At 47.3% G+C, this 23,960-nt stretch overlaps 10 protein-coding genes across 10 annotated transcripts; 5 read left to right on the forward strand and 5 right to left on the reverse strand.

Moving 5' to 3' along the window:
- The first annotated feature begins 244 nt into the window (after positions 1-244).
- Positions 245-2,009, forward strand: F5891DRAFT_1136006 (histidine phosphatase superfamily). Its single transcript, XM_041364804.1, has 10 exons — positions 245-448; positions 516-572; positions 695-836; positions 908-939; positions 1,001-1,011; positions 1,072-1,115; positions 1,168-1,358; positions 1,412-1,619; positions 1,671-1,754; positions 1,802-2,009. Exons 1-10 carry the CDS (start codon positions 428-430, stop codon positions 1,837-1,839), a joined length of 828 nt encoding a protein of 275 aa, XP_041232399.1. The 5' UTR covers positions 245-427; the 3' UTR covers positions 1,840-2,009.
- A 33-nt stretch (positions 2,010-2,042) lies between these two features.
- F5891DRAFT_1124817 (uncharacterized protein) lies at positions 2,043-2,877 on the forward strand (the record flags this gene model as incomplete). The annotated part of the gene is made up of 3 exons (XM_041363918.1): positions 2,043-2,064; positions 2,150-2,581; positions 2,636-2,877. 3 exons carry the CDS (start codon positions 2,043-2,045, stop codon positions 2,875-2,877), a joined length of 696 nt encoding a protein of 231 aa, XP_041232400.1.
- Positions 2,878-3,096: 219 nt separating this feature from the next.
- On the reverse strand, positions 3,097-3,551 carry F5891DRAFT_1181142 (ubiquitin-related domain-containing protein; the record flags this gene model as incomplete). Its single annotated transcript, XM_041366010.1, has 5 exons — positions 3,097-3,181; positions 3,233-3,315; positions 3,372-3,401; positions 3,459-3,476; positions 3,534-3,551. 5 exons carry the CDS (start codon positions 3,549-3,551, stop codon positions 3,097-3,099), a joined length of 234 nt encoding a protein of 77 aa, XP_041232401.1.
- A 553-nt stretch (positions 3,552-4,104) lies between these two features.
- Positions 4,105-8,254, reverse strand: F5891DRAFT_1229286 (uncharacterized protein; the record flags this gene model as incomplete). Its single annotated transcript, XM_041369546.1, has 21 exons — positions 4,105-4,710; positions 4,765-4,819; positions 4,874-5,090; positions 5,836-5,851; positions 5,902-5,916; positions 5,973-5,992; positions 6,052-6,084; positions 6,160-6,222; positions 6,532-6,727; positions 6,782-6,836; positions 6,891-7,116; positions 7,172-7,306; positions 7,363-7,456; positions 7,533-7,623; positions 7,676-7,689; positions 7,746-7,781; positions 7,842-7,880; positions 7,931-7,945; positions 7,995-8,014; positions 8,074-8,106; positions 8,182-8,254. 21 exons carry the CDS (start codon positions 8,252-8,254, stop codon positions 4,504-4,506), a joined length of 1,653 nt encoding a protein of 550 aa, XP_041232402.1. The 3' UTR covers positions 4,105-4,503.
- Positions 8,255-8,953: 699 nt separating this feature from the next.
- F5891DRAFT_1229290 (amine oxidase catalytic domain-containing protein) lies at positions 8,954-12,240 on the reverse strand (the record flags this gene model as incomplete). Its single annotated transcript, XM_041369547.1, has 13 exons — positions 8,954-9,346; positions 9,400-9,449; positions 9,501-9,716; positions 9,770-10,027; positions 10,078-10,127; positions 10,189-10,312; positions 10,371-10,372; positions 10,433-10,443; positions 10,503-10,788; positions 10,841-10,871; positions 10,928-11,229; positions 11,342-11,485; positions 11,544-12,240. 13 exons carry the CDS (start codon positions 12,238-12,240, stop codon positions 9,073-9,075), a joined length of 2,445 nt encoding a protein of 814 aa, XP_041232403.1. The 3' UTR covers positions 8,954-9,072.
- Positions 12,241-12,348: 108 nt separating this feature from the next.
- On the reverse strand, positions 12,349-16,098 carry F5891DRAFT_998922 (amine oxidase catalytic domain-containing protein). The gene is made up of 11 exons (XM_041378514.1): positions 15,968-16,098; positions 14,946-15,913; positions 14,698-14,889; positions 14,326-14,643; positions 14,240-14,270; positions 13,895-14,184; positions 13,599-13,722; positions 13,194-13,552; positions 12,927-13,142; positions 12,817-12,866; positions 12,349-12,761 (listed from the first exon to the last, which is right to left on the reverse strand). Exons 2-11 carry the CDS (start codon positions 15,612-15,614, stop codon positions 12,488-12,490), a joined length of 2,523 nt encoding a protein of 840 aa, XP_041232404.1. The 5' UTR covers positions 15,615-15,913; positions 15,968-16,098; the 3' UTR covers positions 12,349-12,487.
- A 79-nt stretch (positions 16,099-16,177) lies between these two features.
- Positions 16,178-17,327, forward strand: F5891DRAFT_1273766 (Sin3 associated polypeptide p18-domain-containing protein). The gene is made up of 3 exons (XM_041370154.1): positions 16,178-16,251; positions 16,309-16,418; positions 16,469-17,327. Exons 1-3 carry the CDS (start codon positions 16,195-16,197, stop codon positions 17,202-17,204), a joined length of 903 nt encoding a protein of 300 aa, XP_041232405.1. The 5' UTR covers positions 16,178-16,194; the 3' UTR covers positions 17,205-17,327.
- Positions 17,328-18,195: 868 nt separating this feature from the next.
- F5891DRAFT_1124822 (uncharacterized protein) lies at positions 18,196-19,300 on the forward strand (the record flags this gene model as incomplete). The annotated part of the gene is made up of 3 exons (XM_041363919.1): positions 18,196-18,269; positions 18,744-19,029; positions 19,100-19,300. The coding sequence occupies 3 exons, from the start codon at positions 18,196-18,198 to the stop codon at positions 19,298-19,300; spliced, it is 561 nt and encodes a 186-aa protein (XP_041232406.1).
- Positions 19,301-19,803: 503 nt separating this feature from the next.
- Positions 19,804-21,842, forward strand: F5891DRAFT_940780 (kinase-like domain-containing protein; the record flags this gene model as incomplete). The annotated part of the gene is made up of 11 exons (XM_041374296.1): positions 19,804-19,949; positions 20,007-20,120; positions 20,173-20,311; positions 20,370-20,546; positions 20,604-20,849; positions 20,907-21,010; positions 21,062-21,143; positions 21,197-21,265; positions 21,315-21,374; positions 21,429-21,581; positions 21,633-21,842. 11 exons carry the CDS (start codon positions 19,804-19,806, stop codon positions 21,840-21,842), a joined length of 1,500 nt encoding a protein of 499 aa, XP_041232407.1.
- A 73-nt stretch (positions 21,843-21,915) lies between these two features.
- Positions 21,916-23,931, reverse strand: F5891DRAFT_998933 (uncharacterized protein). Its single transcript, XM_041378515.1, has 4 exons — positions 23,412-23,931; positions 23,064-23,356; positions 22,374-23,018; positions 21,916-22,325 (listed from the first exon to the last, which is right to left on the reverse strand). The coding sequence occupies exons 1-4, from the start codon at positions 23,737-23,739 to the stop codon at positions 22,011-22,013; spliced, it is 1,581 nt and encodes a 526-aa protein (XP_041232408.1). The 5' UTR covers positions 23,740-23,931; the 3' UTR covers positions 21,916-22,010.
- Between the last annotated feature and the right edge of the window lie 29 nt (positions 23,932-23,960).

The raw sequence follows: 23,960 nt of genomic DNA on the forward strand, positions 1-23,960 counted from the left end.
CATCCGAGCAGGTCAACTCATAAATTTATATATTCCAGCTATTTATGATTGTTGTAATTGTAATACTTGGTATACATACTCATGACAACTCACGAACGTCAATTGATGTGCACTTGAATTGAATTGAATTGAACGCATACTAGGGGTCGCTGAAGCGCTGACATGTCACATGAGTCAGTCATTCCTCCTGTTAAGTCACCCAGTAAAGCGACTGAACTCTAAATTACATAAAGACGGTTCGGCTGTGAATTTCACCGGAGTCCGACTTGAAACAAGAACCCAAAGATTCTCCAAAGTTGCTTAGTACTAGTATACTATTGTTTCTAGTTGACCCTGAGTCGGAGCATACAAAAACTCTTAGACGAGCTAGGTTATAGTAATTTCCTGTGATTCCCCACGAAGATCTCCCCTATAGCCCCAGTACACCATGTCCCATCGGTCTTATGAGGTCAGCTTTTACTATCCATGTCTCTCGAGATCATGTGAGATCGAGAACTGAATGAGTCCAATGGCAGGTGGTCAAAGGATTCTTCGAGCAAGAAGTTGGCGCTGGTTACGGTCAAGGCAAGGTAGTGTTCGACCATCATAATTTCGCTTGCCACTGAGTGGCTGATGCATAATCTCGTTCTTTGCCATGGAAGGCTGTAAGTCTCTCTGTATTTCCATCGATTACTGGTGAAGATTTGAACTCTAGCTCCCTGCCCGATTCGGGCTAATAGACCCTTCCGATAATCGATGGAGGACGTTCAAGCAACGGATTGATCAGCTTAATACGTCCTCTCCCGTCGGCACGCAGTACAAGGTGTTTTTCGTGGGCAGACATGGTGAAGGCTTTCGTGAGGATCTCATGTTACTGAAGATGACATTTAAAGAATTGATCACAGATTTTATGAACTTTTCCCCGCAGACAACGTAGCCGAGGCGAAGTATGGCACAGAGGTGCGACCTACCTACATCATAGTGCCCATCCTATCCTAACACCTCGCTCCCACATCGGAAGAAATGGAACAGGTACACTTCTACCATTCTCTTTCTCCAATGAAACTCCTTGACCTGATTGCATCCATCAAGGTATTGGTCAAAGAAAAGTGGGGACGGAGAATTGATCTGGGGACGTCAGTGACATCACCCGTTTACTGAATTGCGCTGCTTCACAACTTGTCATAGCGGATCCAGAATTGACGACGCTTGGCCAGGAGCAGGCGAAAGCAGCCCATAACGCATGGAAACAAGAACGTAAATTTGATATTCCCCTTCCGGGGAAGCTGTACTGCAGTCCTCTCACACGAGCTATCTATACGAACAAGATAACATTCGACTCCATTATACCGGAATCGCAGAGAACCGTGATTATCGAGGTATATATCAAGATACAAGAATTTTTCGCTAGGTTCACTCACTCGCGCTATAGAACCTTAGAGAAACACACGGCGTCCATACCTGTGATAAGCGTAGAACGCGCACTTATATCGAACGAACTTTCCCTGACTTTGACATCGAAGAGGAGCTCGTGGAAGAAGACGAACTTTGGGACTCCCAAGTGAGGGAAACCCACGGCGAAATCGATGTCCGAATGAGGGGCGTACTGGACATGATTTTTGACAATGACCAGGAACAATGTGAGCATCATATCCCACCTGTTTATCGATGTAGACTGAGCACTCGTCTAGTCATCTCTTTCACTGCCCATGGGGGCATTGTTAGTGCAGTGCTGCGAGTTGTGAACCACAGACAATACATTTTACCCACTGGAGGTTCGTACTCGAACCTGATTCGAGAGCTCGTGCTTATTCTGAGGCAGGGGTTTTGCCGATGGTTGTTAAGTCATCTATATCTTAGGATCGCTTGAGGAAGATGTCACAAGGTGGTTGGAAAAGTGCTACTGAATCGTACTCTGAGATCGCTTTTGTGCTGCTGGATCTGAAACACATGTTCACACCGTCCACAGCTTACGTGTATATTTAGATTGTACAAGCTTCCACGTGTGATACCATATCCCTTCTCGCTATCGTCAGCACTGGGCACTGAGGCATCTGTTAGCAATGTACGCAGTAAACGATGCAGGTGCGCTTTTCAACTTTCAGTGAAGTAGAGCATAATGAATTCAGCGGAGCAGAGCATGACGCTCGTGCAACTAGCCCATTCTCAGAAGACAGTGACTCGCTCTTTGATGAGCCTCAGATTGCCATGCGCACTGCGCCGCCGATACCTGGGCTTTTCGTTCCACCCATCAGATTACCTCTCGAACTGGCAAACGACATCGTTCAGCAGTGCATGAACCTTTACTTCGATGGGCGAGACGTAAATCAGATCATGCTCTTTGGACGCACAGCATCCGAGCACAGCCAGAATATGGGAAGCGGCTTACCAACATTTTTGATCACACTCCTGCACTGGCTTGCCGAAATGTTACGTGGTCATCTACCCGAGAAAGTGCATGAAATGTTATTTCCGCCCAAGGATGCGCCACAGCGCGCACGACAGGCGATCCTGAACCTGTATCATCCTGGAGAAGGCATCTCACCCCATGTCGATCTACTGAGACGGTTCGATGATGGAATCATAGGAGTAAGCTTTGGAAGTGGGTGTGTGATGAACTTTGAGCGGGTTCAGTGTCAAGAAGAGCTGTTCGGAGAGGCCGGGCCGCTGGATAGAAATCATTGGGACCTCTATCTGGAAGAACGCAGTGTTTTGGTCCTATCGGAGGATGCGCGCTACAACTGGACTCACGGGATTGATGGAAAACATAAGGATTTTGTCAGTGGAGGAATAGATGGACAAGGAGAACCTGACTGGATTGATAGGGGAACGAGATTGAGCATCACATTCAGGTGGTTGCTGCCAGGCGCAGACATCGTCGGAGGGCCTGATCCGTGATAAGTACGTGGAACTGCCTAGAAATTATCAGCTGCACGTGTAGAAAGAAGATAGTACCATGTCAGAGTAAGTCAAGTTAAAGAACCAGCGATGGAAGACAAGCGATGCGACAACAAGGTAAAAATCAAATGATATCTAACAATGCACGGAATCCTACACCTCATAATCAAACTCCTTTGCTAGAGCACATCTCTGACACACCTCCCCAAGGGTACGATATCAAAAGCCGCCACGTAGAGCAAGAACAAGATGAAGAACGGATCCAGCGGTGATATTAAACTCCTTAGCAGTTTTATCATCCGGCCTTAATCAGGTGAGTTTACGCGATGATCTTGTAGAAGCTAGGATGACGCACATTTGTCTCCCTCCGAAGATCAGTCTCTGTTGTTGTGGTGGCACACCGGACTGCTCTTCGACCTTCTCCTTTATTCGAGTGATCTGTTCCGATAGAATCCGTAAGGTGTTACATAATTGGTGCCCTTAGTTGCAGATACCTTATCCTCGAGGTCTATGTCCAACTCGATCTGCGCGTGAACCTTCGTTAGCAGTCACTAGCGGATGGCAAGGATTGGATTTAGCACCTCCTTGCCGGTGAGTGTCTAGCGGAGGTCATCAGGTTAGCGGAATGTTTCCTGGCAGCGTGTCTGCGTCCTTACCTTTACTTTGATGAGCATGGTCGAAGATCTAAGAGTAACAACCCCCTTTAGGCTTTAAAAGTATGCCTCTGATTCGGAACTCTCATCGTGACACATTTCCACGGTCTTTCCAACCGCCCACTTGAATTCTGGACACCATTAAATACTTGACTCAAACTAGACATTTATAAAATCAAATTTCAACTCATCCGTGTGCCGCCATGGTAACCCGAAGCATTTTTAGCAAATTTATCAAGAAATCGCACCTTTCGACAGGAACTATGTGCTGGTTGTGACCATATATCCGAAGCTCTCGGTGTCAACAGTAACGCTGTCATTGTTTGATGGTTATTCACGAATAGATGTGCAGACGTTGTGCAGATGAGTCAATTGAACCACGGTCACCTTGGCGAAGCATGCACGGACTGGTCAACATTCCAGGGCTCGTGAGCATTTCTCCAATTGTCTTTGTTGGACAGTGCCAGCGGGTTCACGCAAGCGTGATGTTTCCTGTTACATTAACAATGAATCGTGATTTGGCAGGTCTTCACAACTGATCTAATGCAGCTTCATACAGCTCATCATTCACTCCAACGTGCCTTGCAATTTCCTCTACAGCGAGCTTCATCATCGAGTCTGGATGCACGGTGAACAACAAACTACAACTTTCGAGTTCTTGCGAAGGAAGCGAATCTCCAAGCTGGAGGATGGGACTTGATGGATTCCATTTGTGAGCTCAAGTTGTCTCATCATATTGCGGGAGCCAAGGTTTCTTTTTTCAGGCAGTAAAACATAATTCCGTAACGTGCACGCCATATTGCAACTATATTGAATACAAAGGCCCCGTCGAGTCTTATGATGTCACCTCAATTTTCGTGTAGTTCGGTGGGTAGCCAAATGAATCATGATGTACCAATACTACGACAAAAAATGACAACAGCTTCGTGAAGTATTCTATGGGTCACTTGGATCACTTGGATAGTTTCCCGTGCTACACACCGTCACCAGTTGATACAGGTACTATGTCCTCTTGGAAAACAATTGTAGTTAGGTTAGTTCCTATCTCAGAGCCGGCTATGAGATTAGCATGATATTCTCGAACGCTGAGAAGGAGTCGTGGCCCCAGAACAAACATCTGCACGAAAAGGAAAATTTCAAGGATGCCAGAATCAATCTCAGTTTCCACTGAAGAAGAACCCTATAGAAATGACGAGAGTTGTCAGAAGCACGTGCCAGTCGCAGGTTGGCGTACCGATATTTGTGGAGCGAGAAGTCTGACAGTGACCAAGCAAGAAACAGCAGCGTGCCTGGTGAGGAAGTTCAGTCATAAAGGATATATTGAATTGAAGTCTCAAACTCACGCTGCAAAGTAATACACATGAGTTTTTATTAACATAGCGAAACAGTCCCTCCCTGGGGATGGTCGTTGCAGTTCACGAAAGTGTTTTATAGCAATCCAGGCTGCAAGACATAGTACGAGGAACTCCCATACAATGCCGAGTATCCAAGGCTCAGATAGTGGGTAGCCACTATTTCCGCTGAGAAAGCACTGATAGGTGCCAGAAAGAATAAGCTCCTCTGGTATTCATCAGCATGATATGCTTGGGTCTTTTGATGATGATCAAGGCTCACCTCCTGAAATGGTACTGCTTGATATTGCAAGGATCACTCCACATATAATCGTGCAAGCCAAAGAGAATCCGACAAGAAAGATTGAAATCTTTCTTGATTGCCGGTACATCGCACGTAACCGAATAATTAAGATGTCTGGCATGATATTTCAGTCCAGTTAATCTTAATCAGGTACTACAGCCAAGTAGCTCACAACGCAGCATGACATTTACGATAAAAATCATCCACCATTGTGCAAGGCCAAGAATAGTGCCTGGAAGATCCAAGTCAATAACGAGCTCAGAGTACTGGATGCTTCAAACGAACTCACAACTGTAATAGTCATTATATTGAACCAACAAAGTGGCTGAGGTTCTCACTCACCCCTACATAGGAGGACAGCGAGTTGAATGACCTGATAGAAAACGGTGCGGAATCCTTACTGTATCTGTCACCGAAACTGACGGAAGACCCACTACATGCTACCGGTCAGAAGAAATAATCACAATGAATATGATAAGACATACGCAGTATGCTGATGCTGATCGTGAGATGATGTCTTATTAGCACAGTACTGGTTCGATTAGTCTGGCAAAATAGTACCCAAATGAAAGCATTCCGACGTAGCGCACCTAAAATATCTCATGAATTAGCGCAATTTTCCAACAGTTAAGACATGAGTTAGGTACGCTGATATATACGACGGTCATACTGGACCAGCGTTGCCTCTGCCGGTCGGAATTAGCTATATCATCCTGTTCCGAGAGACTCTACTAACCAGGACCAGTTCAAACTAGAGAACCGTGAGATAGCTGCTCCGAATCTACTGAGCAAATGTCATCAACTTACCTCTTGTCCCAATGTCAGCGCTGGATATCATAGGGCATCAATACATCTCTCGATAAGCGTATGATTGCACATTTCTCACCCCAATCGTATACGACTACCGTAGAGGATGCAACTGTAAAGTCATGGTGGTAAAAGGCAGATCTGAGTGAGCCATCATCGACATCACTGACTCTACCTGTCCACGAACCTACAAAATAACTGTAAATCCGATAAAAGTCGAGCAACGGCCACCAATTAGGATCATTAGAGACTAGGGTCATATTGAAGGGATTAGTGTTGGAGTGTCACTGGCAGAGAAGCTGGCCGCAAATGATGGCCGCACTAACTTCATATACCAACGCTTGGGCCGACTTGCACGCCATCATGATATTGCAACTATATTGAACACAAAGGCCACGTCGGGTCTTATGATGTGACCTCAATTTTTCGTGTAGTTCGGAACACCGGATGGGTAGCCAAATAAATAATGATGTATCAATGCTACGAGAAATTGACAACAACTTCGTGAAGTATTCTATGGGTCACTTGGATCACTTGGATAGTTTCCCGTGCTACACACCATCATCAGTTGACACAGGCATGCTCTTTTGGAAAACAATTGTAGTTAGGTTAGTTCCTATCTCAGAGTCGGCCACGAGATTAGCGCTATATTCTCGAACGCTAAGGAGAAGTCGCGGCCCCATAATAAACATCTGCGCGAGCAGGGAAATTTCAACGATGCCAGAATAAACCTCAGTTCCAATTGAAGAGGAACCCTATAGAAATGACGAGAATTGTCAAAAGCACGTGTCAGTTGCAGGTTGGCGTACCGATATTTGTGGAGAGAGAAGGCTGCCAATGGCCAAGCAAGAAACAGCGGCATGTCTGGTGAGGACGTTCAGCCATAATATATATATTGTATTGAAGTCTCAAACTCACGCTGCAAAGTAATACACATGTGTTTTTATTAACACAACGAAACTGTCTCTCCCTGGGGATGGTCGTTGCAGTTCACGGAAGTGTTTTATAGCAATCCAGACTGCAAGGCATAGTACGAGGAACTCCCATACGATACCGAGTATCCAAGTCACCCAAGTCTCAGATAATGGGGAGCCACTGTTTCCGCTGAGAACACAGTGATAGGTGCCAGAGAGAATAAGCTCCTCTGGTATTCATTGAGCCCAATACGCTTGTGTCCTTTAACGACAATCGAGTCTCACCTCCTGAAACATTACTGCTTGATATTGCGAGGATCATTCCGCTTACAATTATGCAAGCAAAGGAGATTCCGACAAGAAAGATTGAAACCTTTCTAGATCGCTGGTACATCGCACGTAACCGAGCAATTAAGATGTCTGGCGTGATATTTCAGTCAAGTCTCTTAATCAAGCACTGCAGTCAAGTAGCTTACAACCTAGCATGACATTTACGATAAAAATCATCCACCGTTGTGTAAGGCCAAGAATAGTGCCTGGAAGATCCAAGTCAATAACGAGCTCAGAGTACTGGATGCTTCAAACGAACTCACAACTGTAATAGTCATTATATCGAATCAACAAAATGGTCGAGGTTCTCACTCACCCCTACATAGGAGGACAGTGAGTTGAATGAACTGATAGAAAATGGTGCAGAATCCTCACTGTATCTGTCACCGAAACTGACGGAAGACCCACTACATGCTACCGGTCAGAAGAAACAATCACGATGAATATGATAAGACATACGTAGTATGCTGATGCTGATCGTGAGATAATATCTTATTAGTATAGTACTGACTCAATTAGCCTGGCAAACATAATACCCAAATGAAAGCATTCCGACATAGCGCACCTAAGATATGTTATGAATCAGCACAATTTTTCAACCAAAGTCAAAATATGAGCTAGATACGCTGATATATACGACAGTCATACGGGACCAGCGTTGCCTCTGCCGCTCGGAATTAGCTGAATCATCCTGTTCCGAGTGACTCTACTTACCAAGACCAGTTCAAACTAGAAAACCGTGAGATAGCTGCTCTAGCAACTTGTGCCATCAACTTACCTCTTGTCCAAATGTCAGAACTGGATATCACAGGGCATCAATACGTCTCTCGATAAGCATATGATTGTGTATGTCTCACCCCAATCGTATATGACTACCGTAGAGGATGCAACTGTAAAGTCGCAGTGGTAAAAGGCAGATCTGAGTGAGTCATCATCGATATCGCTGACTCTGCCTGTCCACGAACCTATAAAATAGCTGTAAATTCGATAAAAATCGAGCAACGGCCACCAATTGGGATCATTCGAAACTAGGGTCATATTAAAGGGATTAGTGTCGGAGTGTCAGAGAGCTGGCGGATGCTAGTGTATTAAGATAATGGCTGGGCTAGCTTTATATACCACCATCGGATCAACGCTTGGGCGCAGACAGCGTCATAGGTCCTTGCCACATTCGCATCGAGTTCCGATATCAGTGGGATGACGTAGTCATTGATCCAACACAGGTCTAGTGATGTGACCATTAAAAGGCGCCGCTCACATAGTCCGTTTCTTGAGCTCAGCCTTGAGGCCGCTTTTAAAAGGGTGATATTACAACGGAGTACAGCTTGAGGGTAGCTCAGAGGAAACCATAGTGGTGGCGGAGCTCGAAAAAGCTAGAGCTTTGGCGAGATTATGCCCGCATAAGCAAGACCCGCCGGTTGCCATGTACTGACATATATAATAGTGGAGCTTTGGTGGAGCTCAAATCTAACGTTGAAAACGCTCCGAGTCAACTCACAGCACCAGCGGCGCCCGACCTCGTGATCGAAATGAGTGTACCTTCAATATATACCGTACATAGCGCCAGACAAACGAAGCGAAATCATATCGTCATCACGGATATACACCCCCTGCCGCCTTCATTATGTGGCGACGTAAGGCGACATTTCCTTCTTTGGTACTTGAGTAAGCGCTGACGCTGGGCGTTGAGCGTTTTCAACGTTTAACGTTGAATTTGAAATTTGAAATTTGAGCTTCCATGAATCTCTTGAAAGAGACACTGTTTCTCGAGTCCCGACGTCGACGGATGGACACAATCTTCGAAATGGTACATAAACAAGGTAAGCTAATTCAAATGATCCTTAGCATTCCTGTGGTCAAAGCTCAAACTTGATACGAAGGTAAAGCTCAGAAGCCTTCCTCATCTCTTCCACCGTTGAGGGAGGTGCAGGTTTCCCATCCAGGTCGTACACCTGTTCCGGATAGTACTCGAATGCGGCAGGTGGTTGCGGGACGCAGTGGGCTGGACGAACATTATAATCATCATAAGAAAACGGGTCTCCTGGCTTCTTGGGAGGCTGAAGCAGTATGGCGTTGGCAGACTCGATCGACACATCGTAGTCGAAATAATTAAAAGGTGTCAGGAAGAAACTACATGATGCTGTGAGTCAGCACGTCGCATTGATACATAGCTAGGATTTGACCTCGAAGCGGCTGTATTAGTCCTTGTATTCGGAACATCCTCTGATGCAGGCTGTAACCGAGCAGTTTAGCTCCGCACTGAGATACTAGAAGGAAAACTTACTAGGTGGTGCATCCCAACGTTAATCCAGGTCACCAGATCCTGTTGAGTGATATTTTCACCGTCGAAAAAGTTGTGGAAGTCGACAGGGGGAGCCCCTGGAAGATTAAAGTTCCACATGCTGCTGGAAGAGGGCTCCGTATCTTTGCGACGGGACACCGCCAGGTGATAACGCGCCCAGTTGGCATTCTTGAGCAGACGCTTAGATCCTACGACAGTCTTGGAAGAACGTCTGTCAAAAACAATACAGGAACATTCAATGTGTTGCGCACATTATGAACCGGCGAGTATCCCGGGTGAATTGCATATCCTCTAGGAATTCCCCATTTATTGGTTTCATTAGTGTTCACAATAGTATAACCTCCTTGGAAATTGGCGGGGAATCTTAACAGGGCTTCGTCTTCGTTATCGATGTATTCACGGGTGATCTTTTGTTGGATCACTTCTTCGCCCCAATCGTCATCGAACCACGGTTGGGTGGTGACCTCCTGACTAAGACTTGTTTTCAACAGCGAATTTTGTATTCCTCCCTACGTCGAGGTCGACCTGCAGAAAGAGCTCAGATCATGAAGTATATCACATAGATTTTCAAAACCTTGAAGTTGATGACATGATCGTGGAGGCTTCCGACTGATTATATGCATCAGTAATATATATATATATACGTCGAAAGTACCGGGAGACGACATACGAGTAGTGTTCCAGATTTTGCTTCCATAAGCTCCTTGCTCGTCATCCCAGAACCCTGATAAAAGGTATCCGGATGCTGATACACGAACCTCGATAGTTCCATCGACATGGAAGATATATTCAAACTTGGGAGAGGGTCTCGCATGTAAGTATATGATCACCAACGGAGCGATGAATACTCACCACTAAAGAAAGGTTAAACAATAGTCGAATTTTGGAAAACGGAAGCTAATCATGATACTCACAGTAATCATAGCTAAATGCAATATGCTGAGTGCATACATTCCAAAGAACTTTTATCATAATGCCACTCACTTTCCAACGGTGGCAACGCTCCTAATGACCAGCTGGTAACCTTTGACGGCACCGAATTCACTTTGCTCAAAACCAAGATGTCTTGATATAGGACGTCCGCTATCCTGTTCAAAGATACATATTGCCCGCTTCCTAGACATCATCCCAGTCGCAGAAAAAGTGGTAGCTGGGAGGTAAATTGCCTCATCTGGACAATCATATCCTGGAAGCAGGTCGCGAACCGATTGCCCCATGCCAAAGTATGAATCTAGAAGTGCAGTGCTCGACTTATACGGATCATTCCCGGCTGTTTTACACAGGTCACTTATATTCCCTTCGATTCAGATTCGACAACTCACTGTATTGTGCCAATGCTTCTTGAGGCTTGAGCTAGTTTGAATATCAGTCGGATAGTTAAAGTAGTGCAGTAGACGATGGACAATTACCTCGTAGATGATCCGCTCACCTCGGAAGCGTATATCCCACAAGTTTAGTCCCATGTCGCGATCGAAACCTAGGTAAAGTCCCCACCCCATCCAACTGACGTATTGCAGGTCATAATCAACCCTAAATCGCAACCCAGCAAAAGATACAGAGCGAGGTCCTGGAAGGTTGTCGAGGTCGCGTAAGGCACCAATACGTTCTCGTGTACTCCAAGAAAGATCTTCTTCTTGCTTTGTTACTGGAGGCACACGCTTGAGCGTACCATTATGAAACGCATCCATGAATGATTCTGCTGTGTCAAATACTTGATGATTGTACACGATCTAACGGACATGGATTAAGTACGAGAACGTTCACTACAACCGAAATAGATTTACCTTTAGCTGGTCCCATTTCGAAGTATCAGTACCACTGACGTCGACATATTGCCAAAGATTCAGTGGATGCAACCAGAATCCGGGCGTGTCTCTTTGCCAGTTCAACCAGAAGCGCCTGAACTGATCCGTCGAAACCGAACGGCCCAGCACCTCCGGCAACAATAGTACCATTGGGCAAACCACCTAGAAGTTCCTGAGAAAGTATAAGGAAGACTAGGGCAAGCCAGATGATCAAAACGACTCGCCTTGTACGCATCCATCAGCGGAGCTGCTATCTTGGTGTGGATTTCGGGCAAATTCCAGTCAAGGGCATCATATCCTCTTGCGTTGTAGGGAAGAGTTTCGGTATGATAAATATTTGCCAAATGCGTCATCTCTGTGGCTGGCGTGACTGGGAGCGGCCCGACGAGATAATCTCTAATCACGGGCTCCACGGCCCCACCATGGTGAATGGTAACCCGAGCAAACCTTGCAGGTGCGTCACGAGGATCCAAAGACGAGAAGTACTCGAGGACATCAGCCTTGGGAGGATAGTATGTCTGTATCATATAGATGGAGTTATCGGACGGCCGAGCTGTATCTCCTCGCGTGAGGTTTAGGTTCATTTGGGTGCTCAGGAGCCAATTTTGAATTTCCACCATTTCATCGATGGTAAGAGAGGCCCATGGGTTGATTGGAGCTGGAGGGCGAGCAGGAGGCGGAATATTAGATGCACAGATCTTGATATCTTCATCATAGTCAGCAAGTGTCTCGGAGCCCCCGAAAATAATTTTGGAGGTAGAGGGTCTGATCTGGATGACGGTCAGCGAAGCCAGTACAAGGATGAGGATGAATGAAAGGCCAAGGCGAAGAGAGGTGATCCTGTTCGGTGCTCGTGTTGATTCACGCTTGGGTTCGTCCAAGGATGCAGTTTTTAGCTGCTCGTATCTTCTGGGCATGCTGGCGGACAGATGAAGAGGTACACGTGTGACCGAACAAGACGTTAAAACGTAAATATACAAATCTCATGTGCACTATCACGCGCCTACCCACTGCTAAACGCGGAGTCAGTTTAAGATGAAAGACGGATCAGGAACTGAACCTCCTTTTGTTCATAGGCTCGTGGACAGACTGATACACATGTTGCAAGAAGTCACATTATTAGCTACCTGATCACTACGCCACCTTCCCATCTCCGATAAGGCTTTACAACTCAAGTTTGATACGATGATATAACTCCGAGGCCTTGCGCATGTCTTCAATTGACGAAGCAGGTGCAGGCATCCCATCTAGGTCGAACATCTTCGCCGGATGGTACTCGAAAGGTGACGGGTGTTCCGGCAGGCAGTGAGCGGGCTGAACACCATAGTCGTCATATGTGAAGGGGTCGCCAGGCTTTTCTGGGTTCTTCAGGAGGACAGCATTGGTCGACTCGATAGATACGTCGTGGTCGAAGTAGTTAAGAGGCGTCAAGAAGAAGCTAATAGACCGTTAATAAGCTCTTATTCCATATGGCAGGAGTCAGCGAAACCAACCTTGATGTCGCTGTATTTGTTCGTGTATTAGGTGCGTCTTCTGATTGAGGCTATAAAAATGAAAATAATGAGGCTTCATAATTAGTACCTCATTAAGCAAGCAACCTAACAAGATGATGCATGCCAAGGTTCACCCAGGCAACTAGATCTTCTTGTGTAATATTCTCTCCATCAAAGAACTTGTGGAAGTCGACAGGAGGGCCACCGGGTAAATTGAAGTTCCACATACTGCTCGAGGAGGGTTCTGTTTCCTTGCGACGGGAGACAGCCAGATTGTAGCGTGCCCAGTTCGCGTTCTTCAGGAGCCGCTTAGAACCAACGACCGTCTGAAATCCAGAATTCAGACCTTGTCATGACATCCTCGATAATATACGTACGTTGTGGATCGGAGAATAGCCCGGATGGATAGCATATCCTCTCGATATTCCCCACTTGTTGGTCTCTTCTTGATTTACGATTGCATAGCCGCCCTGGAAGTTTGTCGGAAATTTTAACAAGGCATTGTTCTCATCGTCGATATATTCTCGTGTGACAACTTGCTGGATAACTTCATCTCCCCAGTCATCCTCGAACCAAGGCTGGGTAATTGCTTCTTGACTCAATGTAGTCTTCAACAACGAGTTTGCTGCTACCCGCCACATCAAGGTCAACCTGTAATGGATCATCAACACTATAAATTTATCGCAGGGGAGGCTGTTGACCTTATAGTTGATCACGTGGTCATGCAGACTACCCACTGATACCGTGTTAGATCAATATAAGGGACGGGTGGAAATACAAACTGCTGGTTTCCCAGATTCGATTTCCATATTGCCCTTGTGCTTTATCGTAGAAACCAGCTTGCAGATAGCCGGAGGCGGAGACGCGGACCTCGATGGTTCCGTCAAGATGGAAGATATAGTCAAACTACACACAAATGATCGGATCAGTTGGGAAAATAGCATTTAGTTTATCACTCACCACTACAGGAAATAATACAGAATCCAGTCAACATCACGAAGATGGCGAAACTCTGCACGTACAGTAATCATAACTAGGGTTCAAGTTTCAGCATCATCCCACAGACAGAAAAAATCACACACTTTCCGACCGTAGCAATACTTCTGATCACAAGTTCATAGCCTTTGACTGCCCCAAACTCATTTTCTTCGTAACCAAGATGTCTCGTAAGAGGTCGTCCGCTATCATGCTCGAAGATGCAAATTGCACGCTGTTGTGTGGTTAATCCATTCACCGAGTAAGTGGTCGCTGGCAGATACACGGCCTCATGTGGACAATCATATCCTGGCAACATGTCACGGACAGACTGCCCCATGCCGAAGTAGCGATCGAGCCAAGCAGTCGTTGCCTGGAATGGATCATTACCCGCTAGAGAACTATATCAGATGAACTGAAGTACAGAAACCAGCGTTAGATCACCCACCATACTGTGCAAGAGCTTCCTGTGGCTTGAGCTATGCAGGAATCATGAGATTGTATGAATGGATGGCTACGTCGAATGCATCCTACCTCATAAACAATCCGTTCACCACGGAACCTGATGTCCCATAAGCTCAAGCCCATGTCTCTGTCGAAACCAAGGTACAAGCCCCAGCCCATCCAACTAACATACTGAAGATCACGATCCACTCGGAACCTTAGACCTGCAAACGACACCGAACGAGGTCCAGGAAGATGGTCGAGATCACGTTGGGCTCCGATACGCTTACGAGTACTGTACGACAGATCGGTGTCAGGGTCGATGACAGGGACACGTTTAAGGCTGCCGTTGTGGAATGCTTCCATGAAAGATTCTGGGGAACTAAAGACTTGGTGGTTGTACACAATCTAAGACCAGTTTGAGCGCATGAAGTCTCGGTGAGGTTATATTTGAGAACATACCTTTAACTGATGCCATTGAGAGGAATCGGTACCGCTGAGATCAACGTACTGATATAAGTTGAGTGGGTGTAAGAAGAAGCCGGGCGTGTTGCGTCGCCAACTAAGCCACAGACGTCTGAATGAACCGTCAGAGCTGAACGGCCCACTTCCGGCCGTCGTAAGGGTATCCTGGGGCGTTCCGCCCAGAAGTTCCTGAAAACCGACCTCCCTGTAAGTAGCATGTACAGAAATAAGATGGCACAAATGACCTTGTATGCTTCCATTAAAGGGGCCGCCATCTTCTCAAAAATTTCCGGGGAAGTCCAGTCACGGGTATCAAAGCCACGTGCATTGTGCGGAATAGCGTCGAGATGATATACCTCCGTCAGATGCTCCATGCGAGTAGATGGTCCAATAGGAAGCGGTCCAACAAGATAATCCTTTACAACAGGTTCCGGTGCAGAACCGTGGTGAATTGTGACCCGTGCATACTTTTCCGGGATGTCTGATGAGGATAGCGACGAGAAGTAACTTAGGACGCTGGCTTTAGCCGGGTAGTACGCTTCTATCATGAATATGTGATTGTCTGAAGGCTTTGATATAGCCCCGCGCGTCAGGTTAAGAGCCCGACCAGGCTCCTCCAACCACTTCTGGATCTGAACGGTCTGCTCAATGGTGAGAGAGGCCCATGGATTGATCGGGGCTGGGGGACGGGCAGTAGGGGGCATGGGTGAAGCACAAGTCCTCACGGAGTCTCCGTCATATTGATCTTGTGCTCCCAGATCTCCTGATAGAGGATGAACATGCAGAAAAGAAAGCGTTACCAACGCCAAACATGTTACGAGACCGATCGCGACACGACGTATGGTACGATACGGCTTGGGTGACTTGACTTCGTTGTCATCTCCGCCCTTCAGGAGTTCATAACCACTGGCCATGGTGGTAGTGGAAGGGTATGAGAGACAAGAGTGCTCTGACGTTCTCTTTAAATGCCGCGGGTCAGCCCTGTGTGATCACATGAACTTCCGAGTCAGTGAACGACTTCCTTTGCGAGCCGATTAGGAGTGATCCAACGTATACGCCACTGCTGATACATATGACAAAGACTTCAAATCGTTATCTCAACGACAGGGATTGCCATGAGATTATGCCCCGCTATACATATCTTCCCCCCACATGACACCGGACTTGAGCATTCTGAGCTTTAAAGTAGCCACGTGTTTCTGTAAGTTTGGGTCTGAATTGGACAAGTTGAGTTGCTATGTATAGTCGTTATCGAGCTTGTACTAACCTGCAATTTGAAAGATGTGGCAGATGAATCTTCCGGTTGATGGAATGGCTAGTTCATCACTGCAGGATTTTAGGTGGCAGATTCGTGGCTCAATTGCAAATTTCTCATGTCGATAAGGTGTGAGCAGTGACGGCGTGGTTTGGCTATGTTTGGCATTAGGCTCAAATGGTAACTATTATATAAGCAAACAGCACTGTGTCAAGTCCATCTGACCGTCTCAATATAAAATGGCCGACATGGAGACTACTACCCCGGCGGGACAGCCTATCGTCTCAAGGGAGAAGGTGATTTAAAATCTTTGATAGCTTGTCGGTTAATCCTCAGTTATTTTTCTCTACTAGACGGCCCCATTCCTCATCCGAACTTTTGTAAAGGTTGGATCATTCCATAGGCTGACTTTGTTCGAGGAGAACACTCTGCCAACCACAGACGAACAACAGATTTACACCTGGTAAGCATGCATGTGTATTTGTTCTAACTCACTTTTGATCCCATGACTAGGAAAGATGCCACCTTGCGTGAAGTACTGACGACTCTCCGAAACGCTGCACCCCAAATACCAGAATTTCGCCACCCTTTGGCTCGTTATTCCTTCCGTGCTATATACGCAGACGCAGCAAACAGGGGACGCTTTGCACAGAAAGAGCTTGGTATGGTGTATTCTCGTGATATTCTGGGCGAACCAGGTACTCTTGACAGCCCCGCGGCACGCCTGCTCAGCGACATGGATGGCGAATCCAGAGAGCAGACAGAGCGGGAAAAAGAGGAGAGGACGCTTGATGAACTTCGATTTGTGCCAGGAGACTATCTTTGCGTCTGTATTATCCTTCCAAAAGCCGCCGCGGCTGCAGTAGCTGCAGCCACCCAGGTCGAGAGCACTGTCAAGATTCCAGTCCAAAACGGCTGGAGATCCGTACCAGCAGCACGGCAGAGTGATGCAGGTTGGGGAGCAGCAGCACCTGCTGGCCGAGGTGGGGGTCATTGGCGGGGGGACTCCAACCCTGCTCCTCCCAGTGGTCCACGAGGAAGAGGTGGTGGTGGTGCTGGAAGGGGTGGAGACTTTGCTGGAAGAGATCGCGACTTTGACCGCAACAGAGATTCTGAGAGACGTCTGCCACCAAGGCGTGATTCACCACCTCACCGAGGTGGCGGCTGGGGTGGTAGGGGTGGCAAACGGTCACCATCAGGTTCGCGGTCAAGGAGCCCACCGCGACGCAGAGGATCTCGTTACGACTGATATAGTTTACTTGTACATCCATTGTAGCTCTAGCTACCGATTGCAAAATTACTTTAGTTCTGAATTCATTATGCTATGTCCAAATTTTGACAAGGACTTCATTGACTTTTCAACCGTTTCAACTTGAAGTTGTACGTACTATATGCAAGCTTCCAATCATACCATATCAACGTGTTGTCTCGCGCAAGTCTCACACCAGTAATATTTCGACCTCGTATCTTCTTCATGATCACAGTCCAACCCTGACTTATTTGCCTTGCGCTAGTGCTTCTAGTATTCCTTCGAACTCGTGTTTATACATAATCACATATCAGCGACATCGCCACCAACATGGGCACTGGACCCTCAAAGCATAGACCCTATCCATTTCCAGTTCCAATCGTTAACTCTAACGGAATGCAAACAACAACTTGGTCCTCAGTCAGGACGAAGAAGGGCAAGGAGAAGGCACACCCAGAACTATACCAGCAATATTCAAATGGATATCCGACTGCTGCATATCCGAGTCATGGGTTCCAGTATTGTGCGTGGCAGTCACTTGTGAGAGTAGCGTTTTCCTAACAGTGCCGGATGAAAAGACCCACAGGTACAATCTGGGTATCCACAAATTAGTGGGTATTATCCGGTGGCCATGGTTCCTATGCAGCAGCCTCTGGTTATGCCGCAGCCATATGTTCCGGTCGCTGCTTTTCAAAACGCAGCTGGTCAGCCACCTGTACCAGTTATCCCCCCTGCAGAGCAAGTACGGATGCCAGAGTCATATATAGCTACAAACAATCAAGGCCCTGTGATGCCCAATATAACTGGTCGACGAGATCCCGTTGTTCCTCCACCCCCTGTCATAACTAACGTGCAACCCCAACGCGACACAGCTTTTCCTCCCCCTCCTATCATAAATGACTCGTATTACTCATCTCACCCACAACCTACTGCGCGCATGCCCGAGCCACATGTAGGCAATCGGGCGACTCCAGGCCCCGTCATCCCCGATATGACTGGTCGACCAGGAGATCCGGTTGTTCCTGCTCCCCCCGTCTTGACTGACGCACAGCGTACAGCTAACTCGTCATCTCGTCCAAGATTCACCGACTTCTACCAACCAGCTGATCATCCCATTTCCATGCCCGAACCTTATTTAAGTGATGTACCATTCAGGCCGCCGACTGTCCCTCCCATGCGAATGCCAACGCGACAAAATCCCCTTCCCTCTCCTCCTAGAGACATATGGGATACCACTCCATATCGTCAAGTTTTACAGGAACTCCCAAAGGACATAACCCTCTCCTTCAACGTCGAACACATGGAAGAAATGGAAGACATGCTGGCTCAACCAGGAGGTCCAATATCGCGTCTAGGAAAGCTATTTGGCTCTAGTAGTAAGCGCAAGGGTAAATCACGACAGGGACTCTTTCGCACTTTCAGCACATCGGGGGGCGATGGCGAATCTGGTGGTCATCATCATCGTTCCAATACCGTGACATCATTCGTTATACCACCAACTGCAATCATGCCCGATAGGGTAAACCCATACACTGGAAGTGGAGTCCCACCGCAAGCTATGCCAGTTCCCGATCGCGGACCACCTGTCAAGTTTGACCATACGGGTGAACTATCCGGATTTGTAAATCACTCACAACACCGAGTGATGTACAAAAACAAAATGTACCCAACGGCGATGCACCTCCTTGAGGCGATGAAGTTCACGGAACACCCTAAGCTTCAGGAGCGTATACGAAAGTGCACCGATGTTGGTGACATGTACCCGTTGTCGGCCAGTTTTCAGGACCACGTGCGACCAGATTGGGGCCAGGTATTCTTGAGGACTGTGAGATTATTTTCATTGGCATTCCAATCGGATCAACTTTCCCTGACTATTTTTATTTTTGCATTTCCAGATGGAAGATGTGCTGTATATAAAGTTCAAGCAACATCCTAGCCTTCGGACATTGCTTTTACGCACAGGCCTTGCTGATATTGTGTATGCCGATGCCAATGACGCGTACTGGGGTCATGGTCCTTCAGGTGATGGCGCCAACGAACTTGGAAAGGCCTTGATACGCGTACGGGACAGACTTCGTGCGGAAGGGGAAAGATAGTAGTCTTCCCTGAACCGACTTGTAAGAAGGAACGTTAGTATGTAGGTTCCTTCCATCCATGCCGATTGTATCATGACGTAATTTTACCGCATGTGTTTACGCTTGCTGTTTGTAAGGGTTGCTTTTCGTCTGGCGGTATACGTATTCGTGAGAGCTAGGCGTGCTTGGCGAAATGATAGCATCTTACAAGGGTTGTCATTCAGCGCTTCAGCTTCAACGCGATAAGTGACACGTTCCTGGCTTCCCTCAGACGCAATGCTAGGGCTGGACATTTATTTCTTCTACAGACAAGTTCTATAGATATCTTCCTCTGAAACCAAGTACTCATCGACAGTGCCCTCGAACCTAGTTGGCAGGCTGTGGGTCAACAGGTCCCGGTAAATTCCCCACAGAAGTTCTCGTATGCAAACTGCACTGATTACTAGTAATTCACTACCCAGCCTCCAACGCGCTCTCAGCCTATATACGACCGATGACTTCAAGCATTCTATTGACCAACAATCATGGCCACTTTTGCTTCCTCCTTCCACATTAATCCCGCTTCAGCGCTTTCTCAGGCAACGCAGTCCACTCCAGCTCCATGGCTGGGTCCAGCATTCGGTGCTCTAACCACCCTCATCAACCTGCTGGCTAAAGCAGAGTCCAACAGGTATCTACCACTTTGCTACGCTGTTCTTCCCACTGACCACGACGGCGGTTGTGACAGAAATGGTATACGACAACTCGAGGAACGCTGCCTCAGTTTTCTGGCTATCATCAAGAATGAAGGCAAAAGCATGGCGCCGGATGACCAAACCACGCTTTGCTCAGGCGCACAAAGGTTGGTAGCGCGCAGATGTTATTGTCTGAAAGGCAGCTGATAACCTGGCCAGCACCATCCAAGGCATCCTCGACAGAATGACTCCATGGTGCTTGATGTCTCGAATCAAACTATTCATCAAACAGGATGAACTCACCGGAGTCATTCAACAATGTCATCTTGAGATATCTGATTGCTTGAACAAGTTACAGGTATGTCAAGTGTCTATTCCTCAGCTATCGTCTATAATTCATCTACTTATTTGACCAGATAACCTCGCACCTCGAGATCCACAAATGGCAGTCTGCCTTCGAAGACAACCAAAGGATCGACAACGAATATATGATCCACTATCTCGGGGACCTCAAAAACAAACAGGAGATTCTCTTGAGTGACCAGCTGCAACAAACCGCCGTCGTAAACCAGATCTTGAAAGTGATGCAAGAAGTTGGTACCACATCCACCAGTCTCTTGCCAAACCCTTCATTTAATTTCCATTGACAGAATCTTCCGGTCCACTTCTCTGCAACACCTGAACACGGTCTGGAAAGTAACTTGTACAATCTTCTCCAAGATTCCAGAAGTTTACTTCCGAATATGAACCTGCAACGCGGGGAAGTGAGGCGTACCAGTAACCATGCGGTGAATGGGACGAGTCGGACCGATGTCTGGGAAGGATGCTACCTTAACGAGGAGAAGGTTGCCATCAGAGTCCTGCGCGCAGTCTATGCTACACCCAAGACACTCAAGGTACATTATTTCAATGTCGTCGTCGTCGTCGTAGGCGCTCAATCAATTGGTTTGCAGAGGTTCAAGACAGAGGCAGAGATTTGGAGAAGAGTGTTCGAAGTGGACAAAGGAGAACACATCCTTACGATATACGGTTTCTGTCAGACTGACGGGGAATATCCGTGGGTCTCTCCTTCCTCAGGACCTCATCTTCGTTTCTAACAACAGAGCAGTTACACCGTAAGCCCTTGGATATCCAATGGGACCTTGAAAGACTACGTGAATCAACACCCCGAAGTTGACCACCGATATATGGTATGTACCTTACTTTTCATCGAGGAAAACAGCATTTTGACCTGATCTCGTAGTTGAAAGGCATTGTTGAGGGCATCAAATTATTGCACAGCATGTCTGTCGTTCACGGCGACATCAAAGGGGTGAGTCATGCTGACAATCGCTAATTATAGGATCTTTACTTCATCGTAGGTCAACATCGCCATCAGCCCAGATGGCAGGCCACTGCTTGCCAACTTCGGTTTCACAAGGGTGACGTGCCTTCTCATGTCGATCATTGCGCTCTGACTCATCCGAGCAATATAGCTCGAAGAGGAGATTATGAGCTACTTCGACGTCAGCAATGGCAGCACTCTTAACCAGGAGTCTCTGAGATGGTGTCCTGCTGAGCTGTGCAGGAGCGGAGGAAAACGTACGATGGCGTCCGACGTCTACGCCTTCAGTATGACCGTGCTCGAGGTACTTCTATCACGTTTGGTTGATCAGCCAGATTTTGAACCACATTCGCAGCTTATGACTCATGAAGAACCTTGGGCGTCGATTCGCCTTGCAACTCAAGTCATCCTCAAGGTTTGTCAGGGCGAAACTCCACCTCGACCCATGAATCCAATCGCTGTGGAACGAGGCTTGGATGACGCGCTTTGGGCCCTGTTGGAGAGGTGTTGGTGTACAAACATGCACGATAGACTCACTATGCAAGAGATCGCGAGTTACTTGTAATGCCAGTTTTGTAATGTTCGTCTCTATAGTAGCCTCTAGGCGTATCTTCACATGTAATAATAGTAAACCGTCGCGTAATAACGCGTTGCACTGAGGGCGTAAGTCATGTACCAGGCCATCATAGACACAGCCTGGGCTGGTAATGTCGAAGAATCGTAAATTCTGTAATTAGCCGCGATTTCTCTTTTTCCGCGGCCTGCTTTCTTCAGAGTGCTCAGGCGCAGTGTGTACGGAAGTCGATGACTGCTTGCCATTAAGAGCCTTCACTGCTTTCTCCACAGCCTGTCGTCTGACTTTCTCTGGGACTTTCTCCCAATAGACTTCCTCCTTTTTGCCTTCGATGATCTCCGTCGCGATGGCCTTCTGGGACGCTTCAGGAGTCTTGCCTATGCCATCAAGGCCATGGGACTGTACGACGGGGTGACTAGAGAAGCGGTCGACTAAAACACGTCCGTGTTCAGGCGAGGCAAGCCGAAGATAGCACTAACGATGCTGTGAGAGTGTGATACTCATAAAAGATCCAAGACTTACGGAGTCCATTCCTTTGTTGAAATCGACGTAATCGATACCGGCGGGATCTACAAGAGACGACTCGAATGCGGTACAGAATAGCGCTCGGAGAGTAGTCTTATTTGTTTCGAGATGCAGATTTCTGGCAAAGACGAGACAGCCGAAGGGGTACGGTGAATACATAGTTGTCACGTTCCTAGGCGGAGCAGGGGTGTCTTCCAAAACGTCGTCAACAACGTCTCGTACATCAGAATCGGGTGAGATATCTGGGGGTTCGTTGGCATCCGCTAGCTCGCTAATCAATTTCTGGCGGTAAGCAAGATACTCCTCGTTCAATTTATCCCAGCGCGCTTTTGGTAAAGTGCGAAACCCGAACTTCGAGGCTTCCTTTGTATCCAAGTTACCTTCAGCGAGATCAAAGTCGTCTGATTCGGGTTGGAATAACCGCGTCCAAGGCCACGATTCAAGAAACATCCGACACAACTCTGCATTACCCAGTGTAACGAGAGCGAAGCCTTTACATTTTGGACGGTCCTCAGCTTTATCCAAGTGGTGCGGAGGAAGTATGACATTTTGGATTGGAACCAGACAACTTGAGTGAGACAGTAGCCCTTGCGCAAATCGGATGATACCAGGTATTGTGTGATATTGTGCGGGGATGTTTTCCTACGATCGTTAGATTTTGGTCTTCTACCAAAGAGATGCACCTACCATGTAAATAGTGCGGTCGTCCCACTGACCCCGAGTGAATTCACGAGTCGCGTTATCCAATAATGTTGTCCAATCCTTCCTGCGTACTTCATAACCACCAACTGAACCCCTCTCCGGCTTCCAGGAAGGGTACCACCCAGACGCAGATGGGGCGGACACAAGCATTCTAACCTCCAGCACGTCGCCAGCGTATGCCCGAATCGCCTTTACTACGTTTGCTTCAGTCGGCATATAATCTTGACCCAAGTTCTCTCTACCAAAAGCACGACGCATCAGGTAGCTGAGAGGTAAAACTGCGTGGACACATAAACCCTGCCTGATACGCGCACGGAAGAAACGGAAACATACATCCAGCATCTTGCTCCTCGCCCTGAAGAGACTCTTCGGTTTTCCTCCTGAGATCTGAGTCAAGCCAAAGGGCATAGTCCGAAAATGCGAGAACAGCAAGGACGGATATATCCTTCTCATTGTAGACTGGTTTCGCCGGCGGTTCAGAAACTTTCTGTTTTCCTTTGTCGCTTCCGGACGATCCTGGGTACGCCGATTTTCTTTCGATGGCGGGTGTCGGTTTCAAACTATGTGACGACTCTGACGAGGGTACGTGAGCGCAAGTGCCTTGCTGTTTCCCACCCTTGGAAATATTTCGGGGGACGAATGCAAAACTTGGAGATGTCATCTGGTTCGTTAAGCGTTCGGCGCAGTCGACTCTCGAGGTGGTAGCAAATTAGAAGTTCCTCATTGGACTTACGCCATGGCTTTACACTTCGTCAATGTTCGGAACTTGCCTGATCCAATCTGAGCCTTCTTAAGTCTCGTTAATGCTGCAGCTGAGCGCGGCGGCAGCGTTGTGTGTATGACTCGTAGTACTGGTCACGGACTCACGGTACTATGTATTAG

The sequence above is a fragment of the Suillus fuscotomentosus genome (genome assembly GCF_016647785.1).
Source record: "Suillus fuscotomentosus strain FC203 chromosome Unknown F5891scaffold_3, whole genome shotgun sequence".
NCBI lineage: Eukaryota > Fungi > Basidiomycota > Agaricomycetes > Boletales > Suillaceae > Suillus > Suillus fuscotomentosus.